This window comes from Neolamprologus brichardi, chromosome 7, assembly GCF_056152115.1.
Source record: "Neolamprologus brichardi isolate AB-2024 chromosome 7, ASM5615211v1, whole genome shotgun sequence".
Lineage (NCBI taxonomy): Eukaryota > Metazoa > Chordata > Actinopteri > Cichliformes > Cichlidae > Neolamprologus > Neolamprologus brichardi.
In genome coordinates, this window is record NC_142110.1 from 58,482,215 (window position 1) to 58,504,736 (window position 22,522).

Here is a 22,522-nt window from a genome sequence, read left to right on the forward strand (position 1 = left end):
TGGGGAAAATTGAGATAGAATAGTAAAAAAGCCACACCTCCTCACACCGACCCATCCCTACACAGAGATCTGCCCACACACTAAACACTCACACAAATAGGTGGACTTTCATCTTTTAGCTTAAAGATCTGTTTATATTTTGTCACCTTGTGAAACCTGATTACAGGTGAGGCATTCAAAAAGGCTCACATTACTGCACAATGAGCAACCCCCAAATAATCCTGTCACTTAATTATACAGGACATGCCCATTTATCAGTGTAATCCTTTTAATGTTGCTACTTTGATTTGCTTCATACACTGCTGGGTAGCTTGTACATTTCCCCCAGGGATCAATAAAAGTTGATAATACGCCATAATGTTTTTAATGATAATCATTAAAAATTATACAAACTTAATTAAAGTAATGCAATAAAAGTAACAGAGATAAAATGGTTTTATTCTATAGCTACCTTCAAGCAAAAGTGCAAAAAACCCCACCAGTTTAATTCTAGTGCAGACTGAATGCGCTTTTATTCTATTAACCAAGTCTGCCTTTTTTATTGTTGTTATTTGGCATGTGTTATGTCATCGGACAGTATTGTCTCATTTATACTGTGTAGTTTTATGTGATCTATAAGTGTAATTTGGGAGTTTTGCTAAAATGCTTTAGATTTTGTTGACCATCACATTGTGCTCAATCGACTGAGATACTGTGTGTACAGGGGTTTGGCTTTTGCAGTGGTTTTATTTATCTGAATGACCCTTTTCTGTGGCTGCTTCCAAGTAAAGCTCCTCTTCCACTTCTCCCTATGGTGTACCTCAAGGTTCTGTTTTGAGGCCTTAAAGGTCTCTGTTATATCTGAATCTCTTCAGCTGATACTTGCTTGTTTGTTCTCAACTGAATGAAGATAAAACAGAAGTCATTGTTTTTTTCCCCTGACAGATTTGTGGGCATGGATGGCATGACTAATAGGGAGAGTCAGGTGGATACCCGATAAACTAGTTCACTTTCACCTCTCTTTTGGGCCAGTTCAGTAAGGCCCATAAGTGCAACTTTTCTAAGTGCTCACTTATCACACCATTGCTAATTAAGTTACACCAAATCCCCATTAACTTTGGAGTTCACTTTAATATTGGGGCTTTGAATTTTAGAGCTTTGTATAGACATGCACCAGTGTACATCGGAAAACTTTTACATATATACATCCCCAGCATATGATCAGGGCCTGGCTGTGCAGCATACAACAGTAGCGAGTCTGTGGGCCTGACTCTGTGAAGCAAGTGGAAACTCCAGTTAAATATTTTATTTTTAATTTTTTTTTAACTTTCAGAAAGATAACAGGCAGGTTGAGTTTTGTTTTTTCATAAAATTCTTTTATTCTTTAAATACACAGGCTATTCAGAAACTGGTTAGGATGCAGACCGCAGGGTCCTCAAAAAGTAAAGCTGGTCTTATGAATAAATGGATGATTTACAAAAACTTACATCAAATCAATCAATACTTCTCATTTTCACACAGTGGAAGGTTGTTTTAACGACCCGAGAGAGAAAGAAATTTGAATAATTTGCCTCCCAAAATATTTCTCAAAATGGACATGTTCTCGTCCCAAAATCCAAAGCTATTAGGCTTTGGACTGTGGAAGGAGAACATGTCCATTTTGTAATGGAGGGGAAAAAAGGTGGACTTTGTAAAAATCAATAAGTTTTACATAAACCACTGCCGTACGTTTCAGAGATGTTTGCACGGCAGTATAAACGGCACAATTTCCCCTCATACCCGCTTTCTACATCAGAATCAAAACTCACATTTTTCCTTTTTCAAACTACTCAATAACAACAACAATAATAATAATGATGATAATGGTGGTAATGGTAATAATAACAACTTTAGATAATCCACCATAAAGAACAAAAGCGGCTTTAGGTGGAAAAGAGTAAGTCTTTGTGAGCTCCTGATTAAAGTGTGGTTGGTGTTTAGTAAAGGACCTTAAATACAGATTCAATATAAATACAGATTCAGACTCAGCTTATTCAGTCCACTGAACACATTTCATTTGCATAGGTTTTTTACAGGTCAGATTTATAGCTGAATCTTTGGACAACCATTTATGTTAGCAGAAAATATCATCTGCAGATTAGGTGTACATGAATGCAGTTTTCAGGCAATAGATCACGGCCTCTCCAAAGGGTGAGAGATTTCTACTGAAGCTAGAAAGCCTCCCAATTTAACATTCAGTCATTGCATGCATGGCTAAAAATCAACACAGTCAGCTACGGCAGTTGACCTTTCTAGTGTTTAATAAACATATCTCACATGGAGAAGTTAATCAACAATTCACAGATTTCAGTGATTTAAAAAAACCTGTATATAAACCTTCATACATCTAGAAGACTGCAATCAACCTGGAGGTTTACAAGTCTTTACACGAGTATTCATAATAACCCAGTTGTTGCTAAGAATTAGAGCACGACTTGCAGAAGAGTTCATAACTAAGCTCAGTATTCAGATTTTTACCAAAAACATTCATGTCAAACGAAAGCGCTTCATGTATTTTGAGATTAGATATTTCCACCTTCTAACAATTAATTCATTTCTTGATTTGTTTCTCCTCTCAAACAGCTTGCTACACAAACTGCAGAATTAATGTAGCCAACCTTCTATCAAAAATATTAACTTTTTTTTCTTTTATACCAACATTTCAAAAATAACTTTTAATATTTAAAAAATGCACAAGGTTTGATACAATCTCTATGTATACAGGATATCATCTATACATTTGGGAAAAAAGTCCTGACTGAAAAGTGAGATGAGATGTGACACAATGCACTTTGCCCTAAAAAAAAAAAAGAAAGAAAGAAAACAAACAAACTCAGACCTAGCTTTAGACAAATGGAGGCTGCAAAACACTGCTACAAACAGTGGACACAAAAGTGAATGCACTTTACAGGGACATAACCTCTGTGTACTCTGAGTTTCAGGAGCATTTATTATTCCGACTCATAAGAGATAACTGCCGGTTTGGATCCAGAAATATCATTACCAAAAAAAAAAAAAAAAGGTTTGGTTTGCCAGATTGCCTTCAGGCATCTGTCAAACCAAACCTTTTTTTTTTTCTAACACATCAGCACACTGATATTTATAAAGTGCCTAAAGCTGTTATAAAGACATTAAATAATGCTAAAATATGAACCCAGTACAAAACAGCTCCTACTCCAATCAATAAACTGAGGAAATTAGCTTTTTTTGTCCTTCTGCACAAAACCTGGATGAGAAGATTGATACCACGCTTATATTTGTGTGTTAATTTTAAACTAAAGCCACAAAGCTGCTAGATGAGACTTGAATTTAGACTGGAAACCACCGTCGTGTCTCAGTTCTTGGCTACTTGAATGATAGAAAAGGACCACCAAACAAGATTCAGCCAGCAGGAGGCTGTAATCATCAGCACTGATGATAGTGGCTTTGCTAGCTTACTAGCTAAGAGCAGCAGACAGCAAATTGTCCATATGGGTGGTCAGAGGCAGAACAAGTTTAGGACATGCAGTAGATCACGGGACAACCGGAGTCCAACATTCAGAATGGCATTTCATTTAAGAGCAGAACGTGACATGTCCATTTGAGAATTAATCAGTCCAAAATTACATACTAGGCAAGTCAGTATGTAGTAGTAGTTTTAGTACTACATGAAGTGAACTAATATTATGAACAAAATTGAGACCAAGCATAGGAATTATTTATCTTAAAAGAAATGGTCAATAGAGAATTAGCTCTGAAAAGTTGGGCCAATAACAACACTTAAAAATAATAATTTGGCTGATAATTAAAATGTTATTGTTCTGCCTTTTCTGCAACAGAAACCAAAGTCTTCATTAGAACAAAATAACCAGTTGTTTCAGCATCTTGTAGTCGGCACAGAATTAAGGTGACAATACTTGAGTGTGTCACTGCTACTGTTACCTGTCACTGAATGTGTCAGTCAATGGCAGCCATTAAATCTGATGTTAGCTGGTAAAGACAATTAGCTGCTCTATCCATGTAAACAGACTAAAAACCAACCACCAATTAACTCAATTAACTCCAGTGGCTTTCATCCTTCTTTCTAAACATCAAACAAAATATACAGAATAATTTGTAAGCTTTGATGGTTCTTGAAGGCTGAATGAGGCCAGGCTACACAGTTTTACCCGTTTCTACCCATCACACTGAACTAAGCTAAGCTAATTCGTGAACATAGACTATATAAAAGATAGAGGTAGCCTTTGGGCTTGTAAAGTGGAGCCAATGTGGAAGAGCTTTAACTCTGAATTTTTATAAATGGCCAACAGGAGGCGACCAAACTGAATAGCAATAGTTTCAGTCTGATCCATCCATCACGCCTCACATCCAATTCAAAAACACTACAATGCTCACAATAAAAACAGGCACCTTCAGTCCCACATAACTGGTGACATTACTGTGGCCAATTCCATCGTTTATATACAATCTGTGTTAGTGACTTGATAATAGTGCAATCAATCTTCTCATCTGAAAGAATCATCTTCATTTTTTTAAATAACTAGTAAAAGTTGTGAGATGAACTGAATGAAAGAGTTCTCATTAGCTGTGCAAAAACAACATTTAACTGAGACTGAAGCAGATAACGTAAAACATCTTAAAGGGGAAAATAATCATTAGTATTTTGTGTTTGATCTGGCAAGAAGTCATCAACACTGAAAGAGCTTCTCTGTGAAAAACAGGAGGGGATTTTTTGTTTTAACTCCCCTGACTGGACATTTTAATCCAGAAGCAGAGTGTGTACAATTAATATAGCATCCTCTTTGTTAAATTTACACCTCCTTCTGAGAAATACTGTCGGGATTGACATCATCTTTTCTTTTGTAAGATCTCAGTGTGAAATGAAACCTCAGTGTGAAGATGGATGATCAAATAATAATGGAAACATTTTAAGACAAACATACTATTGGATCAATTTTGGTGCCAGCAGGATGATGGAAACTAAAGCTCTGAGAAGAGCTACACCTGCAAGCTCAGTAATGAGCAGCTTTAACGTCAGCTACTCACCAAGAAAGACAAATTCAACTACAAGAGAATATTTTAACCCCTCACCTCCACCAGTTGTAATACTATTATACAAATAGTTCTGTAGTTTCATCAAGGTCAGTAGGGCAACACTCTTAATCCTGCCAAAATATACCTGTCATATGTTCACTTTTTAGGAATATAAAAAACATTTGTAAAGTTCCAGACGCAAACTTCAGCTATGTTACTGACACACACACTGGGCCTCATGCAGGAAAGACTCACTCCCACAGGTTTGTTTCCATCACTCTCATTGCTTGTAAGGAAAGTGTGGCCTTATAATTACGAATTATAATTGACAGAATAAATAAATCCTTGATTATTGCTGCTGTTGTACAATCAGGGCTCAGAGAAATGTTTTTCAGATGCTTTCAGCTGAGAGGATTACGAAGTGTCATCTAGACACGGCCAAACATCTGGGCAGCTCAGTTGGGCTAACAGTTTGCACTGGTGAGGCTGCCTCCCCTGAATGAGTCGCATCCTGCACTTTTGTTGTGTGAAATTCATGTATATTCTAGACCTGTCGTTTAATGTAGTGCACAGTCTCTGCTTTTATCCACATTGGAATGTGTTTCTTTGACTTGGATACATCTTCATTGGATTTTTTGTCATAATGGCTGTCGTTTTTCTTTAAAGTCTGACATAACTTGTACACGTTATTCACTGTCAGCTTGTTAGGTTGTTGTGCATCAACGATTAGTTGTTGTGTAACACTTAACTGACAATAAATAAAGCAGAACAAGTAACAAAGCATGACAGGTCTAGATGTCAATTAAACCAATGATTCTGTCACACAAAATGAACACACTTTATGTAAAAACTCAATAATTGTTAACAGTGGATATAATGTCAAATATAATTTAAATGAAAAACAAATATATAAATGAAAAAAGGGGAGAGTCGTGAGAGTACCAGAGTGTTTTAGTAGGCAGCTGGGAAATAATTGGGAGTTGTTTTTAACATAAAGCTAAAATTAGCATCACTGGTCCATGCCATGCTGGTTGGGAGATTGTTGCTGCAAACGGGGCAGGGAGCAGCAGTGGATGTGTGTGCACCAAGAGACCTGCATAGCAGTTACATTGTGAGTGGAAGAGAGCTGAAGCCTCTGCTATCCAACTGTTACTTGTTGCAGAAAGCAGACTCAATTGAGAAAAAGAAAAAAAAAAACAGACCCTGAGCAATATAGACATAAAGGCGATTGTTAATCCTCCCTGTAGATAGACCTTGTTGATCAAACACTCTACTTTTCTTAGCTTGAGTTGAGTTAAACCGGGAGAAACTCTGGGCACGTGGATAGGTGTCCTTTAGAGAAGTGCACTGTAATGAAGTTTGGTTTAGTTTTTATAAATTATCATTAAAAGGCAAACTTGGAATTTAAATCAAATATCATTCATCAGCCCAGCCCTAGGACATAGTTACAAAGAGGTTTCCTGCAGAAGGCCCATTGTTTTCCTGTGCAGTATCATCACAACCATCATGTCAAATGAAAGCATAGTACCTTGAGAGAAAGTGAGCCCTGTGATGTCTGCATTTAGAACAAGCCAACTATGTATGTCAAGTAGCTCTACAGTAGCACCTGATCACCTGTCTACGCTCATTAATGTCCCTACTTTTAATGTAAAAATAATGAGAGCCATTTCCATATTGTCTGTAGGAAACATTCACTGAGGTACTCCACACTGACGGAGGCCAGCAGGGAGTCTGGAAGGCAGAGCAGAGGAAAGCGCTTTGAATAGTTTGGTTGCTTTTGGTCATGTTGTCATATTTCTTGTTTAGTGTTTGGCTTCTTGTATTAAAGCAGCTTTGGTGAACATGAAACACTCAAAAGTACAATGGCTTCTTAACAGAAGACCATCATCCAATCATTGATCCCTCTAAATCACAAACCTCAGGGTGGAAATGTTTTTCTTCCTGTGTGGGTGGCTGCTGCTCCAGCTGGGAACGAGCATCCTGCCTGAAGCTGCAGCTTTGTTTTTTTGCCTCCAAAACTTTGAGTGTGTCATGGTCTACATGCACATTCAATGGCATGTGTGATATAGAACATGAACTCCATGTCCATGGCAGTCTGTGGCACACTTGCACTCTCCCCATGGATGACAGGGATCAGAGCGCTGTCCATCTCATTCATGTAGCGCTGTGGGAGAAGACTGCCTTTGGAGCCAGCCTGGTACTCCACCTGAGAAAAAACAGTAAAGAAATATTCAAAAAGCTTTAAGTGCTTAACACAATAAATCCAAATAGGGCTGTCACAATACCAGATGTTCACTTCACGATTACTGTGGTCAAAAAAACTTCCCAAAACCTATTATTAGGGGCGCAACGATACACAAAATTCACAGTTCGGTTCGATACTTTTATCGATACAAAAAAATGTTCATGCCTTTTTAATTTGTCATTTATTAAAATTATAAATATATATTTTAACTCAAAAGTACAGTTTTTAAATTTAATGTTGCTGAAACAACGAAATAATAATTTTAAAAAAAAATCTATCTGATCGAGAAATCACTCATCTTTGGAAAAGAGTTTATTACAGAGAAATGGCTCTTTCCAAAATAAAAGCTAAACTATACGCTTCTTCTGGGCTATACTCTCAGGAGCATATTAAACATATCAGGTCCCCATAAGGAGAATCATGTGCTAAAGGCTGTCTAAATGACTCGGGTAAAGTTTGTAGTATGTGTGCTTGTTGTTTTTGTCTGCTTCCACTTGTCTTTGCACTAGGATGATGTCGACGTAAATGTGCAGTCATATTCGTTGTGTTCCCACTAGTGCTGTCAGCGTTAATGTCGTTAAAATGACATTAACGCCATAACGCGGCAAATCTCCGTTAACGAGTTACCACGGATCGCCCCGTGCGTGGGGCTGGACGGCGTCAACGCGTTAACAAGCTAACCGTGCTAACGCACTAGTTCCCACAAGTTGAGCATTGCGTGGCACAGCCAACATACTATTTTACTTTTGTCCATGACGCGCTTACCTTCAGGGTCATACGTCACATGAAAACCAAAATAGTTCCAAACGCCAGATTTGAATGAGGGTGGGGGAGGTTCAATTTGCCATGTTGCAACGAGAGCTTAACTTCTGTCTCGCTAGCTTGCCCTGCGCTCAGTGAATCTGCGTTCGACTACTCCGCCTAGGCTGCACTGTTGAGCGCAGATCCACTGAGCGCTCAACACAGACAGCATCGTCAGAAGGAAAGTTGATAAAATAAATTAAAAATGTTGTATTGTTCGATACATATGCGTACCGAACCAAAAGCACTGTATCGAACGGTTCAATATCGATACGAGTATCGTTGCACCCCTAATATATACATACACACACACACACACACACACACATATACTAGGGGTGCAACAATACACAAAATTCACGGTTCGGTGAATTTTGGCAAACACATACACACATGGAGTAAATCATTGTGTGCAGTTACCCTGTTATTTATATATATATATATATATATATATATATATATACACACATATATATATATATATACATACATACACACACGCACACACACATATACACACACGCACACATATGGTTAAACTCAAAACACAAGAGAGAGAGAGAGAATTCAAAAATGACCATTAGAGTGGTGATACTAGTGTGTGATTTTTAAATACAGTCAGTCATCATTAATACATCACTATTGTTGCATCTGCATTTTCAATACCTTGTAAGACCACTCTGCTAATGCAGAATGGTCTTAAAAAGGTTTTACAATATTAACCTGAAACACTGCTCGTTTACCATGTCAGCCTGTGTCGAGACACACAGTGAGAGTGAGTTGATGCCGCTGGAAGTGAGAACGGCGAGGTGAGGAGTGAGAGCGCTGCAGGTTGCCAACGCTATTTCCTTCTGAAAAACACTGCAGGACGATAAGACAGATGCCAGGTTGCAGTCTGGAGACTTCAGCTGGTAGAATACCTGAACAGAAATACAGTTCAGGTCATGCACACATCACGACTTTTAGATGGCTTTAGAACTCAGAATGGAAACCTCATTCAGTTCACAGAAGGTGTCAGATAGGAGCAAACAATTTGATGTGAAATAAGGAAAAATTACCTCAGTGCATGTAATCAGCCGATTGTCTGACTCAAACTCAGTGTCTTGTTGCATCCTCACACTACACACTCCATCTAGGGATCTTCCATCAACTCCACTAGTTTTGCTGCAGGAATACAAATTCACAGGGTCACATTAGAAAGTACTGTTTTCCCAGAGATTTAAACTGCATCGTGTTTTAGTTAAAATATGATCAAATACCGGCATTGGCAAACACATACACACATGGAGTAAATCATTGCGTGCAGTTACCCTGTGTTGACAGGTGGATTCCACTCCACCCAGCGGACAGTCACATTCTCTCTGAGCTGCTCATCATTAATCTTGCCACAGGGTATGTGGAAGTTTGTCTGCTCCCTGAGGGCAGAGCGAAGAGATTCCATGGTCTCTGGAGGGATTTGCACCATCAACCCATCTGGTAAAAACAAAACAATTGACTAGTCTGGCCTAGCAATAACAGAATGGACATAAGTATTTCAGAGCCAACAACCAGTCACAGTACCTTCTACAATGCTGGACTTCGCAATGAAACCTGAGGAGGCTTTAAGTGCTCCATTGAACACCACAAAACTGGCCCCAGTGACTGTAACAAAACACAAACCCCCAGAAGTTCATGTATGCATGGTACAACAAAATGCTTGCCTCTAATGTTTTATTTTTCAAAAATACAGGAGTATGGAGCATTTCTAAAGATACTCACCTGTCCGAGACTTCCCAGGCATGCTGTTGGCCTGGGTTTGGTAATTTCCCTCCTCATTCTGGTAACAGACCAGGTGAGAGTCGGCCTCCGAGCTGAATCTTGCTCCAATGCTGATGACATGTTCATTGGATGCATTTATCACCTTCTGCACCTGAAAAATACAGAAAAATATACATTTCTGTACAACACTGCTGTGTGTCAACTTTTGCTTTATTTACTTATTATTCTTACATACATACATTGTTTGATTTTGGCCTGTTGTAAAGAGAATTTTAAAACGACAAGGGAATCATTTTCTGGTTGTTCATTCAAAACAGATCTTACTACACATTCTTTAATAGATAATTTATCAAGGGTTTAATAGGGGTTTTTTTTCCTCTAAATGCTACCTCTATCTTCAGCTTCCAAAACGTATTTTTATTTGCCAACGATGGCCCTAAAACACAACTATATAAAACTAAGTAGCTTTGACTTGTTTGTACAAGACAATTTCTCAACATGTGGCAGGAAAATTTACAAAAGAAAGTAAAGAAAAACATATTGTACTGATCATTCAACTGATTTAATCTACTTTGTACCCTTTTCAGTTATCCTTTGCAGGGAGTTAGAGGACGACCACAAAAACCTAATTTCTAAACCAATATGTTTCTAGAGGTTACAGAAATTTTGGGGGTAGTTTGTAGTTTGATTACCAAAAAATTAACCCAAAGCACTTGTAAATAAAGAAGTCAACATCTACTGAAACCAAGTACATGAAGCTTGGGCACCAAAACACCTGAGAAGTTATTCTTTTTTTAGTTGCAACTGTGACAAATGACATATTCAAGCATTATCAATGTTTATCTAAATCCTAACCAGAATCTGAACAAGTTTATTTTACAAAATTAAAGGAACTCTTACCTCACTGAAGCTACTTTTGGGAATGTCAATGTAGCTGTGGCCCATCTCCATGTGGATCCTCAGGCCCTCCACCACTGACAGGCTATACTGGTAGTTCCTTAGATCCTGGATGAGAACAGTTTATAGAATCTGAACTCATCAAAGTGTTCTAATCAATTTTTTTCAAGTCTGCCAATAATCAGCATCACAAAAGTGTCTATGACTGTTGTCCTAAAAACATTTATGTTCAAAAACCTTTCACCAAAAGCCCAGTATAAAACAAATTAATTTTAAACTGTCAATCATCAAAATCAAAAACTACTCTGCCAGACACCCATGAAATCTGCATTACTTAAAATGTGGCTTGAGTGGAGTTAAGAATTATGTGTAGTTTTAGCTCTAACAAAATTTTGCCAAGCTTCTCAATTATAAATAAATCTTATTTTCTTTATTGCAAAATCTTATTTTGCACTACTTACAGCCAATAAATTCATAATGGTGTGTCCTGTCTCTCGATACACTGACTGCCGAAAACGGATACTTATCAGTGTGGTGGGATACGCTGAAAAACAAAAACATTATATGTAAATAAACCATAAAAGCACAATATGTATCACTTGTCCCTGTGTCTCTCCTAGAACAGCCTATATGCTTACAGACAGTAATTTACAATGGTTTAGTAATTTAACTTGTAGAGGGGTTTACCTTACAGTATAAAATGTGTTAGTGTGACTGCTTTTGTGATTTGAGCTATATAAATAAAACTGAATTGAACTGAAATGAACAAAAAAACGTAATCTATAAACAAATATATCACCATTTACAAATACAATTTTGTCCAAAAGTCCAAAATCTAAATAAATTAAACTTACTATCAGGTATACTGGCAAAAAGTTAAAGGTAAAATAAGCTCTTTACAAATGAGAAGGTGGAACTGGGGTATTTTTTATTTACTCAGCAAACTGCTGAAACTAATAATTTTAACAATAATAATAAACTAATAACCATAATGTTTCAGAAGAGCAGGTTTTTTTCATTTTCAACAAATCAAAGTTTAAGATTACTATGTTTTAATATGAAATAACACTCAGTGTTGTCATGAGCAACAAAGATTTACATACAGTTGTATTCAGCTCCAAGACGCAAAAGCAGTCTCAGTGGAAAGACTTTGGCCCAGGGCACCTCCAGTTTCTGAATGAGCAGGCCAAACAAGAATGGCTGTGAAGGGAGAGTGAGGCCGTCTAGAGACTGGCAGGTGGGAGAGAAGAATACCATCCCAGCATGATCCTTACTGCCCAAGAAACTACTTGTAAAAGTCACATTATCCAGCTCCTCCACAAACCTCCCTGTAACACAAGATAATGATTATGTTATCCTTTATAAGCTAAAGGTGTAGTTATTAAAAGTTGCAAAGGCAGGCTGAAGGCAGGTATTACCTTTTTGGGCATCCTGGAAAATGCTGAGATATATGGTAAAGAGGTCTTTGGGAAGAGTTTTTTCTTGAGGCAAACACTCCAACAGAAATACTAACTCTTTCTGTCCCAGAGCCTGCAGCCCATTAGAGCCAAAACACCAGCATTCCCTGCCAGAGTCTGGAAGATAAAACACACAAGAGTTAATACATTGGAAGGCATGTGAGGATTCACAAGATTTGAAAGAGGAAATATGAGATACACTACCAGTCAAAGGATTGGACACACATTCTTGTTCAATGTTTTTTTCTTTATTTCTACTGTTTGCTACATTGTAGATACATACTAAAGACATCAAATATATGACGGAAGATATCTGGAATTATGTAGCAAAAAAATAATTTAAAAAAAGATAAATAACTCTAAATATGTTTTATATTTTACATTCCTGAGAATAGCCACACTTTGCTTTGTTGACAGCGCTGCCAATCCTTGGTCTTCTCTCAATGAGCTACATGATGTAGTCACCTGAAATGGTTTTCACTTCAAAGGTGTGCCTTGTCAGGTTCATTTGGCCTCCACAGTCACCTGATCTGAACCCAATGGAGATGGTTTGGGATGAGATGGACCACAGAGTGAAGAAAAAAGGGCCAGCAAGTGCTGAGCATCTCTGGGAACTCCTTCAAGACTGCATAAAACCATTTCAGGTGACTACCTCATGAAGCTCATGGAGAGAATGCCATGACTGTGCAAAACAGTAATCAAAGCAAAGGATGACTATTTTGAATAATCTAAAACATAAAACATGTTTTGAGTTATTTCACACTTTAGTATACTACATAATTCCATATTTGTTTATTCATATTTCACTTACATGTCACCAGTTTGACATTGACTAGCAGGTTGGCATTAAGAATGAATGTCAGAGGACGGGGTCCGCCTTCTTCTAGTAAGTGCAGAATCTGACATGGAGCAGGATTCTCCTCAACTAAAACATCTAAACAGAAAACACAGCAGAGCGATTATTAAAGTATTTTGGATAAAAGCCAGTGTGAGACTTACATTTCACTCTGATCCAAGCACAACAGAAAGACATAAGATGTCCAGATGTGCAAAAATAAACCAAGAGATTCATGTCTAAAACACACCTCCTCCTTGGTCCTCTCCAGTGGCAATGAGCAGTGGAGGCAGCTCGTCTTCATTGTCTGGCAGCAGACTGGGAAACCTGTTCACTGAAGAACCAATTCCACAAAGCAACGCGAAATCCCAGGGTCCAGACACTGGGCGGCAAACTACCTCTGCTGCCACAGCAGCCTCAGGGGAAGATGCACTGTTAACTCCGGTCTCTGCCCCAGGTAAGCCAGGCTGAAATAAGAATGTCATTTTATGTAATACCATCGTCAATGGACTAATTTTTATTGTCCATTTTTTTTAATTTCTATTTATTGTCTATCTAATTGTCTATTTTAGTGTAGCAGTACTAGAAAATGCCAGGTTGCCAAGAAGCACATAAATCAGCTGCTTCTCAAGAGTTTCTCATCATTGTATGAACGTCAACTTGACCATGTTGGACAGCAGCTGGCAGCACTTGTTTTCAATTTATGAAAGAGTTTCTAGGACCTCTGGCCCTGATATTTGACATGGATATATGGAGTAGAAGGGCCAGTGACCTTAGCTGCAGTTCAATACACTGGGAGTGTATGCTGTTATTTTTGTGCCACTATTCTGAGCGCACGTAACAAAGAAATTTGAGCGCAAGTAAAAAAAAGTTTGCAGGTGCAAGTGTTGCATTTTGAGGAGAAATTTATTTTGAGCGAAGAAAAGCTGAATTTGAGCGAACAAAATTCATTGCTGCGTGCAAAAAATGTATTTCAGTGTTTGCTGAACACTGAAATCCACTGCTCTCAACGTGTTGCTCGCGCTCTCAACGTGTTGCTCGCGCTCTCAACGTGTTGCTCGCGCTCTCAACGTGTTGCTCGCGCTCTCAACGTGTTGCTCGCGCTCTCAACGTGTTGCTCGCGCTCTCAACGTGTTGCTCGCGCTCTCAACGTGTTGCTCGCGCTCTCAACGTGTTGCTCGCATTCTCAACATTTCTGCCCGTGCGTGTTCAACTCTTTGTGTACGCCGTTATATTTGTGCCACAAAACCAGCCAATCACAGACTTGGATGCAAAAATATCTGATTGGCTGTTCTGGTCTCCAGTCAGCTCGAAATGACAAAATGCAATATCCCAGATTCCATTTCGTCCAAAACTCAAACGAGGCAGTGGCGGAGGAACACAGAGTGACGGAGTTTGAAATATTACTCTTTCTGGGTCACAAAATAAACTTTTAAGATATTTTCATGCGAGAATGGTGCTGTGTAAACTTCAAATACCTGCTCGACTCATCAAAACATCACATATTTCCATAATGCTCTAATGTTTTCGGAGATGCCTGTTACCCACCAGCTGACCGGGTGGTCACTTGGGTTAAAAATAATATATAAAGCTCAACTGACAAAAAATCGGCCGACTACACCACCAGGTATTATAGGAAAAACCATAAAGCCTTTGAACTAAAACAAACGCTGTTGTGACAGTGATGTACACTGTCTTGTTGGTATATATGTATGATTTGTATCACCTTCATGTTTCCAAACCGATATCATGAGCAGCAGCTTTTACAGCTGTGGCTCCAGCAAACATCAGCTGATACTAGAAATTAATTTTAAATAAATTCTAACAACAGCTTATCAAGCTTGAACGTGCTGTTGTTGTTTAGCGCGACATCCGCTGGTTTCCTGTTTCTGGCGCAAAGTGGGAGATAAACAAGAGAGACGATCAGCTGATCATTGATCGGTTTTATGATTGAAGTAGCAACAAAAAAGGAGAGGGAGGGAGAGAGAATGAGGGGAGAAGAGGCAGCTGTGCAACGTAAAGACAGAATAACTCCAGCTTTGTCTTTTTTCATTCTAGCTGAAGTACAAGACTAATCGCGTTCCTTTTCCTCTCAATACGGATGTATTGTAATTGGTCCAGCCCAGAGTTGATCATGACCAATTGGCTAATCCACCACCTTTCATTGTTTATACTGTTACAAAAATAAACAAAACATAAAAATGAAAAATCACCATCAGCCCACCGGGCAAATGCCCAGTATGCCCAATGGCCTGTCCAGCTATGCGGTCAGCTGGTGTTTAACAGGCATCTCCGAAATTGTTAGAGCACTTATGGAAATATGTGATGTCTTGATGAATCGAGCAGGTATTTGAAGTTTACACAGCACCATTCTCGCATGAAAATATCTTAAAAGTTTATTTTGTGACCCAGAAAGAGTAATATTTCAAACTTCGCCACTCTGTGTTCCTCCGCCACTGCCTCGTTTGAGTTTTGGACGAAATGGTTTCTGGGATATTGCATTTCGTCATTTCGAGCTGATTGGAGACCAGAACAGCCAATCAGATATTTTTGCATCCAAGTCTGTGATTGGCTGGTTTTGTGGCACAAATATAACGGCGTACACAAAGAGTTGAACGCGCACGGGCAGAAATGTTGAGAGCGTAAATCAATCAATCAAGGCTTTATTCGCCACGTGCAGGTTGCCCTGCAGTGAAATAGGACCTCCCCCATCCCTTACACACACACAACACAGACATCACATGGGGATACAGGTCGGAGATCGGTAGCGTTACAGAAAAAAAACAGAAATATACACTACAATGGGAAAGTACAAGAGGAAAATTAAAGCTGCAAGCAGCGTTATGAGGGCCCTCGCACCCCATCACTTCGAGCCACGCCCGACACCTAAAACCAGCACGTCCGATCTGATGTCACATTGATGGAACTCATGCATTTAACCACCAGCTAACATTTCATCTTATTCAATCATGATTATAGTTCTCCCACTAGGTGGCGCTCTAACCATTACTGACAAATGGCATAACTAACATTTCCGAGCTTGAGTCTCATCATCCCAGCGACCTTTGGGAGAGATTGGAAATGGTGTTTTTGAGTGACAGCAGATTACTGCTTTTTGGCGAGTGATTCAAACTCCACGTGCCGCCATGACCAGTCTGGTACTGATCAGACTGGATTTCATTGAGTTATACTAATTTGTTTCTTCATGGCGAGACATCAATGTTCGCCATGCTGCTGAGGTCACACCCTTTCGCGAAAAGTCACAGTTTTCACTGTAACCCAAGACCAACTCCTTAAGGCTTTCCTGGAGAAATTTGAGGCTGCAGATGTCACCCATCACTATACTGTACCCCAAAGTGTAAAACATGACATTTCCTGTTTCCACTAGGTGGCGCTGTCCCTGATGTCAAATATGGCAGTTGAAAAATGTTCAGGGGTGGAGCCTTATCATATGTGTGCTCTTTGGTCCAGATCGGACAATGTATGACAAAATGAGAGGCAATAACACACCCCGGCGTGTCGAGCCACGCCCAACACCTAAAACCAGCACGTCCGATCTGATGTCAAATTGATGGAATTCATGCATTTAACCACCAGCTAACATTTCATCTCATTCAATCATGATTATAGTCGTCCCACTAGGTGGCGCTCTAATCATTACTGACAAATCGCATATCAAACATTTCCGAGCTCGACTCTGATCACGCCTGCAAACTTTGGGAGAGATTGGACATTGTGTTTTTGAGTGACAGCAGATTACTGCTTTTTGGCGAGTGATTGAAACTTCACGTGCCGCCATGACCACCCGTTTCCCTGAACGTAAAACACTTCGCAATTTAACATCACAAAGGTCTTCAGATTCCATGCACTGGAGATCGGTTTAATCTGAAGAAATCCCTTGGAGGAGTTCGTCAAAGTACGGTGCCTGAAAAGAGGGGAAAATGTCGCCAAAATTACACATTAATTTTAAAATGGCTGACTTCCTGTTGGATTTGGGATATTGCTCCAAGATACTTTTTTGTGCATCTTAATATCTTCCATAAGCTTACCAGGTTTCAGACTCATAGATAAAACACAGAGCAAGGGCTGATGTTTTGAAATTTTGTAGGGGGTGCTGTGGAGCGATTTCGCGCTATTCAATTGAAATGATCACATAACAACAAAGCCTTCATCACATTGGAGGTGTGCGCCAAATTTCAAGACTTTTTAAACATTCCAAGCCCCTCAAAAGCCACTTCATCTTTCATGGTGAACCGCGTTGCCACCAGGGTGCGCCGTTCAGTTTAAAGTCACAATTTTCGCACTGAACCATCATGAGGGACTGATGGTGATATTCACCGCTTTTGAGGTGGCCACGATGAACCTGTGAAAATCAGTACAACAAAGTGAAAGACATAACATTTCCTGTTCCCACTAGGTGGCGCTCTGCGTATTCCTGACAATGGGCACATCAATCTGTTCAGGGCGGGTCTGACATCACGCCTCTAAAGTCTTGTACTGATAAGACTGGATTTCATTGAGTTATACTAATTTGTTTCTTCATGGCGAGACTTCACAGTTTGCCATGCTGCTGAGGTCACACCCTTTAGCAAAAAGTCACAGTTTTCACTGTAACCCAAGACCAACTCCTTAAGGCTTTCCTGGAGAAATTTCAGGCTGCAGATGTCACCCATCACAATACTGTACCCCAAAGTGTAAAACATGACATTTCCTGTTCCCACTAGGTGGCGCTGTCCTTGATGTCAAATATGGCAGTTGAAATATGTTCAGGGGTGGAGCCTTATCATATGTGTGATAAGAGGCTAAGCAGGAAAGGTAAGGGAGAAGAGGAGAGGAGAAAAGTGCGACCACCTTCGTCAAGAGCAAGAGCAGAAAAAAAAATTGCGAGCGAGCGCAAATACAAAAACTGAGCGAGAGGGGCTGCTATTGTGTGTGTGTATGGATAATAGCAAACACTGAAATACATTTTTTGCACGCAGCAATGAATTTTGTTCACTCAAATTCAGCTTTTCTTCACTCAAAAATAAATTTCTCCTCAAAATGCAACACTTGCACCTGCAAACTTTTTCTTACTTGTGCTCAAATTTGCGCTCAGAATAGTGGCACAAAAATAACGCCATAGGAGTGGAGTCTGTGGGACCACAGAATGAGAAACCCGACTCTGAAAAAAAAAGTTAGCTGGGACTAGTTGGTCAGTAGTGACTGAACTTTCAAGACAGATGGGCATGTTGACTATAATACTAACTATTAAATGAATGTAGGTATTTACACTGTATTTGTACCAAAACAAGGGATCAGTAATTTGAGCCATTTGTTGAGTTATAAACAGGGGTGTACTAAGTGGTCTGCAGGTGCGGGTTCACTGTCAAAATAAAAGACGCGCACCAGATAAGAAGTTGCAACACGTGTTTGGGTACATAAGATTTTCTGGAGGAGGACAAAGATTTGTTCAGAACTCTTAAAGATGTCGAAGAAGCAAGCTCCTTTAAGCAATTACATTGGTGTTCCTCCATCTCCAAAGAAATGTCCAAAGGAGTCCAAACCGCAAAAGAAGCGCGCATTCTCGGAAAAGTGGTTGCAGGAGGTGAGCTGGTTTCAAACAAATGATGAACGCACAGAGATGTGGTGCAGAATATGCCGTGAAAATCCCACTCTAGCGGACAAAAACAGTGCCTTTTATATGTACGCAAAGGCGCGTTGCAACTTCTTGTCTGGTGCGCGTCTTTTATTTTGACAGTGAATGCGCACCTGCGGACCACTTATGTGCACCCCTGGTTATAAAGTTCTAAAAAGGTGGAATCCTGATAGATGAGCTATGAGGATGATTGCCTTACTGTTGTCTCATCTGGGGTGACACCACTGAACTCTTGGGAGCTCCTGCGGCTCATCACAGACAGCTTGGCAGTGTCTGCCACCTCTCCATTGGGTAAGATACCATCAGCAAACCACACGCGCTTTTGCTCACGAGGACAACCTGATAACACAGAAAAAGGAAGTGTCTTCAGGGGTACAGTTAAGGAAAACAAGTGAAAGGTAAAGCAGACTGTGTAAGAATAACCTTACCGTCATTGCTTGGGTGTTTAAGAACAGACACAGGCACCATGACAGTAGGTGGTGGGGAGTTTAGAGTACCAGCAGCACGGGCCTGCTGTAAAGGGGGGATTGTGCTGCAGTATTCAGATGGGACATTTGGGTTTGGGCTAGGACCTGTAGGACTCATCATCCGTTCCAGAGCCTGGGCTACAACAGAAGGATGCTGTTAGAAGCATGTTCATTTTTTTTTTTTTTTTTTTAAAGGTGTTAACTCGAGTCTAAAAACCTAGTTACCTGACTCATTTAGATGTAGAGACTAGTTTCTTGAATATGACTGTCTGAATGTCTGTGAAATGGTGGCAATCTAATCTGAGGTTTTATTTAGATTTTCAAGTCCTCTTTAGAGTAAACTAAACTTCAGTGGTCAAATGATTTTTCGTTACTAAAGTTTATTGTATTTCTGGAGAACTAATTAAAGGCTGTGCCTTTTCAAACATGCTGGTTTTAGTAGTAAGGCACAACTTTTATTTTGAATGCAATCCAGCAACTGCTTGCAGTTGGAAAGCATACATTTTTCCCAAGTGGCCCAGTTTACAGGTCTGTGTGACTGAGGCCTATAAGGCCCACTCAGCCTAAATTTGTCCCCTGCTACAAAGAACCAGGATATTTCTTTTTCCTTTAAAAAAAAAAAAATCTACAATTAATCTACAATTAATTAATGGTTGTTACAAAAATTAAAACAACATTTTAAAAAAGCAATCAGAAGATAAAAGGGGGGACATGTCTACTGCAATGCAAGATTGTGAATAATTTTCCTGTAATTAATAAGTTGTGTTTAGAAAGTGCAAGTGGTGGAGAACAAAGGAGAGCACTGCAACATATTATTATAGCTATATTTCATTGGTTTAATTAAAAAGGACTTCCACTTTCTGCGGTTCTGTTACAGATTTGGAAAATAAGTGAGGACACTGGAGAAGGAAAAATTAGAACAAAAATTAGACAAGCATCTCTATCAATAAGTTTCTTCAGAGAAGCCTGTTGAAAAAAAGCTGGACAGTATATTAGCAGTATCTGACCAATAATGGACTAACACAGATATATATCTAAATGCGTCTAAATGCAGTTTAAATATTGAATTTGTCAAGTATATAATATTTACACAGACTTCCACTGCAGGAATTTTATTTAAAAAAATCCTGACAAATAACAAAACGCCTCTCAAATTAGTTCTCTTACAGATGGACATCGACTCCATTGTCCTGGACTGCAGCTGGTAGCCCTCCATCTGTATTGCTGCCTCGGTGATTGTGTTGTTATGGAACTTGAACCACTTTCCACCTGCTCCACATTCCCTTAAGTGTGGCTCTCTAGCTATCATTACCAGCTGCAGTCCAAGATGGTGGAGTTGGAGTCCCTCTTAATGCAGCAGGAGAAGCAGGTGAACGATACAGAAGAGTGCCGCTACACGTTTCCTCTAGCTCACTGACTAAAAGAATAAAATTGGTGGCAGCCAGTGGTACCCTTAAGCCGATACACCGATGGTATCAGTTTCAAAATCCTACGTTCTCAAACTATCACATTCACAAGATGTTCACAAAATGTGACCGCTATCCTTGATCATGAGGTCAAGTTTTAGGACGTACACTTATATATACACACGTATAAATTTCAAACTCCTTCTTGGCTTGTTCTCAAGTTTCTGTATTCATAAAGTTCAGTGTTGGGGTGTAGGACTGTAGCCTACATCATAGGGGTGAGGGGAAAAAATCGATACTGTGTAGTATCGTGATATTTTGTTTGCTAATAATGTATGGATACAGGGACAGCAGGAATCGATATTTTGTTACAAAAAAGGTTTTTGTGCTCTGACTTCAGAGCATGTTGATCCTTTTTCTGAGCAAGAATCCTGACATTCCTTCACTGTCCAAATGTGTTTAACTTTTTTTTGGCAGCAATAAACATGACAGTTTACTTATTTTAATTTAAGACATGTTTTATTTTAATTAAGTTTAAAACTTTTTTATTTAATGTAAAATTATATTTTGTTTGTTTAATTTACTTTCAAATTCTTCAGTTGCTGAAGGGGCTGCATAGTTTTCATAAATTGCATAGTTCATAATAGCTATAATTTTACCAGATGGTTGCATTCAGTTAAGTTGGACTAGACTGTAATACAAACCGTTCAGTTTGTCAACAATAAAACTGAAATGAGAGAAAGACTGAGTGTGAGACTTTGTTATTAGATAAAATGAATATTGATAAAGTTTACCTTTATGTACAGAATCTGAATATCGCAAAATATTTTTAAAAATTGCAATAATATCGTAGTATATTATTATGATATTGTGATAATATCGTATCGTGGGATGTATGGTGATTCCCACCTCTACTACATCAGCATAACAGCTTTTCTAAAGCTGTTCCAGTTGGATATTGGTTCAGTCCCCAACATTGCTATAAGATGAGTTATTACTTTCAGGAAAACTGGCTATAGTGGAGAGGCTTTCAGAACAGCTTTTCTCAGCGCTGCTGATCAAGCAATTATGTCGTATTATATTGATTATGTATCACATAGCTTTAGTTATCCAGTATGTAATGACAGCAACAACAATGTCGCTTTCAAAAACACAGGAATGCAACCACAGCAGATTGAAACATTACAACGATATTATGGTTATTTAGACCCTTGTTTCTATAATTTCTTTTAAGTAATTCAATTAGTATCAATAATTCAATTAGTATCAATGCAAGAACAGTTATTCACCTTGCTGTGCAACGAAAGGATGACATGGCAGAAAAAAAGTCAACCAAGGCTTAAGGCTATTTACTGACCCCATTTTCAGTGCAACGGTAACATAACCAAATATATTACTTAAAATGGAGACAAAACACTGATTTGCAATATATGCACACATTCTAAACTCAAACAATCCAGCACAGCAGCAGTACAAAGTTTCTAACATTTTATTCATTACCAGTAAGAAACATCTTACCTCATCATCTCCTCCTCAACTAAAACACAATTAATCCACATTATGACAAATCTCTCTTGCCAACTGACATCAGACCACTCCTCACAGCTTTTCTGAAGCGGCTCCTCTCGTAAATAATAACAGGCTATTAGCTGTACGCTGAGGTGTATGCAGTAAGCCTCGTATACTGATGTCAGTGAGGGAGAGGAAAGCAAGAGAGGGGAGGAGAGGAGGAGCTGTGTGAGGGAGAGAAGAGAAGGATTGCAACACACTGCCCGAGCATCCAAAAGCCACTAAAGTGGACCATCTCCTCCTTAATTTAGACAGCATGTGAGCATCACATGTCCACTGCACTCGGTGGTCCTGTACTACATAGACTCACAAGCTCAAGGACAAGTAATAGTGTCCTGTTATCACTTTCCTCTCCAATCAACTCCGATCTCCCATCTCTCTCCAAATCACTGCTGCAGTCCAGCTAAAAAAAAAGGTGCCT

The 22,522-nt window shown here is 39.1% G+C and overlaps 1 protein-coding gene across 1 annotated transcript in view; it reads right to left on the minus strand.

Moving 5' to 3' along the window:
• Positions 1-3,104: 3,104 nt before the first annotated feature.
• zfyve16 (zinc finger, FYVE domain containing 16) overlaps positions 3,105-22,522 on the minus strand; it is a 42,033-nt gene continuing 22,615 nt past the window's right edge. Inside the window, exons 5-18 of the mRNA XM_006797283.3 lie at positions 19,088-19,264; positions 18,859-18,998; positions 13,275-13,491; positions 13,001-13,123; positions 12,151-12,306; positions 11,836-12,060; positions 11,194-11,276; positions 10,736-10,840; positions 9,836-9,986; positions 9,638-9,718; positions 9,388-9,550; positions 9,136-9,241; positions 8,821-8,997; positions 3,105-7,237 (exon numbers count right to left, since the gene is read on the minus strand). Coding sequence (XP_006797346.2) covers positions 7,061-7,237; positions 8,821-8,997; positions 9,136-9,241; positions 9,388-9,550; positions 9,638-9,718; positions 9,836-9,986; positions 10,736-10,840; positions 11,194-11,276; positions 11,836-12,060; positions 12,151-12,306; positions 13,001-13,123; positions 13,275-13,491; positions 18,859-18,998; positions 19,088-19,264 — 2,081 coding nt within the window. The 3' untranslated portion in view covers positions 3,105-7,060. The remainder of the gene's footprint in view (positions 7,238-8,820; positions 8,998-9,135; positions 9,242-9,387; positions 9,551-9,637; positions 9,719-9,835; positions 9,987-10,735; positions 10,841-11,193; positions 11,277-11,835; positions 12,061-12,150; positions 12,307-13,000; positions 13,124-13,274; positions 13,492-18,858; positions 18,999-19,087; positions 19,265-22,522) is intronic.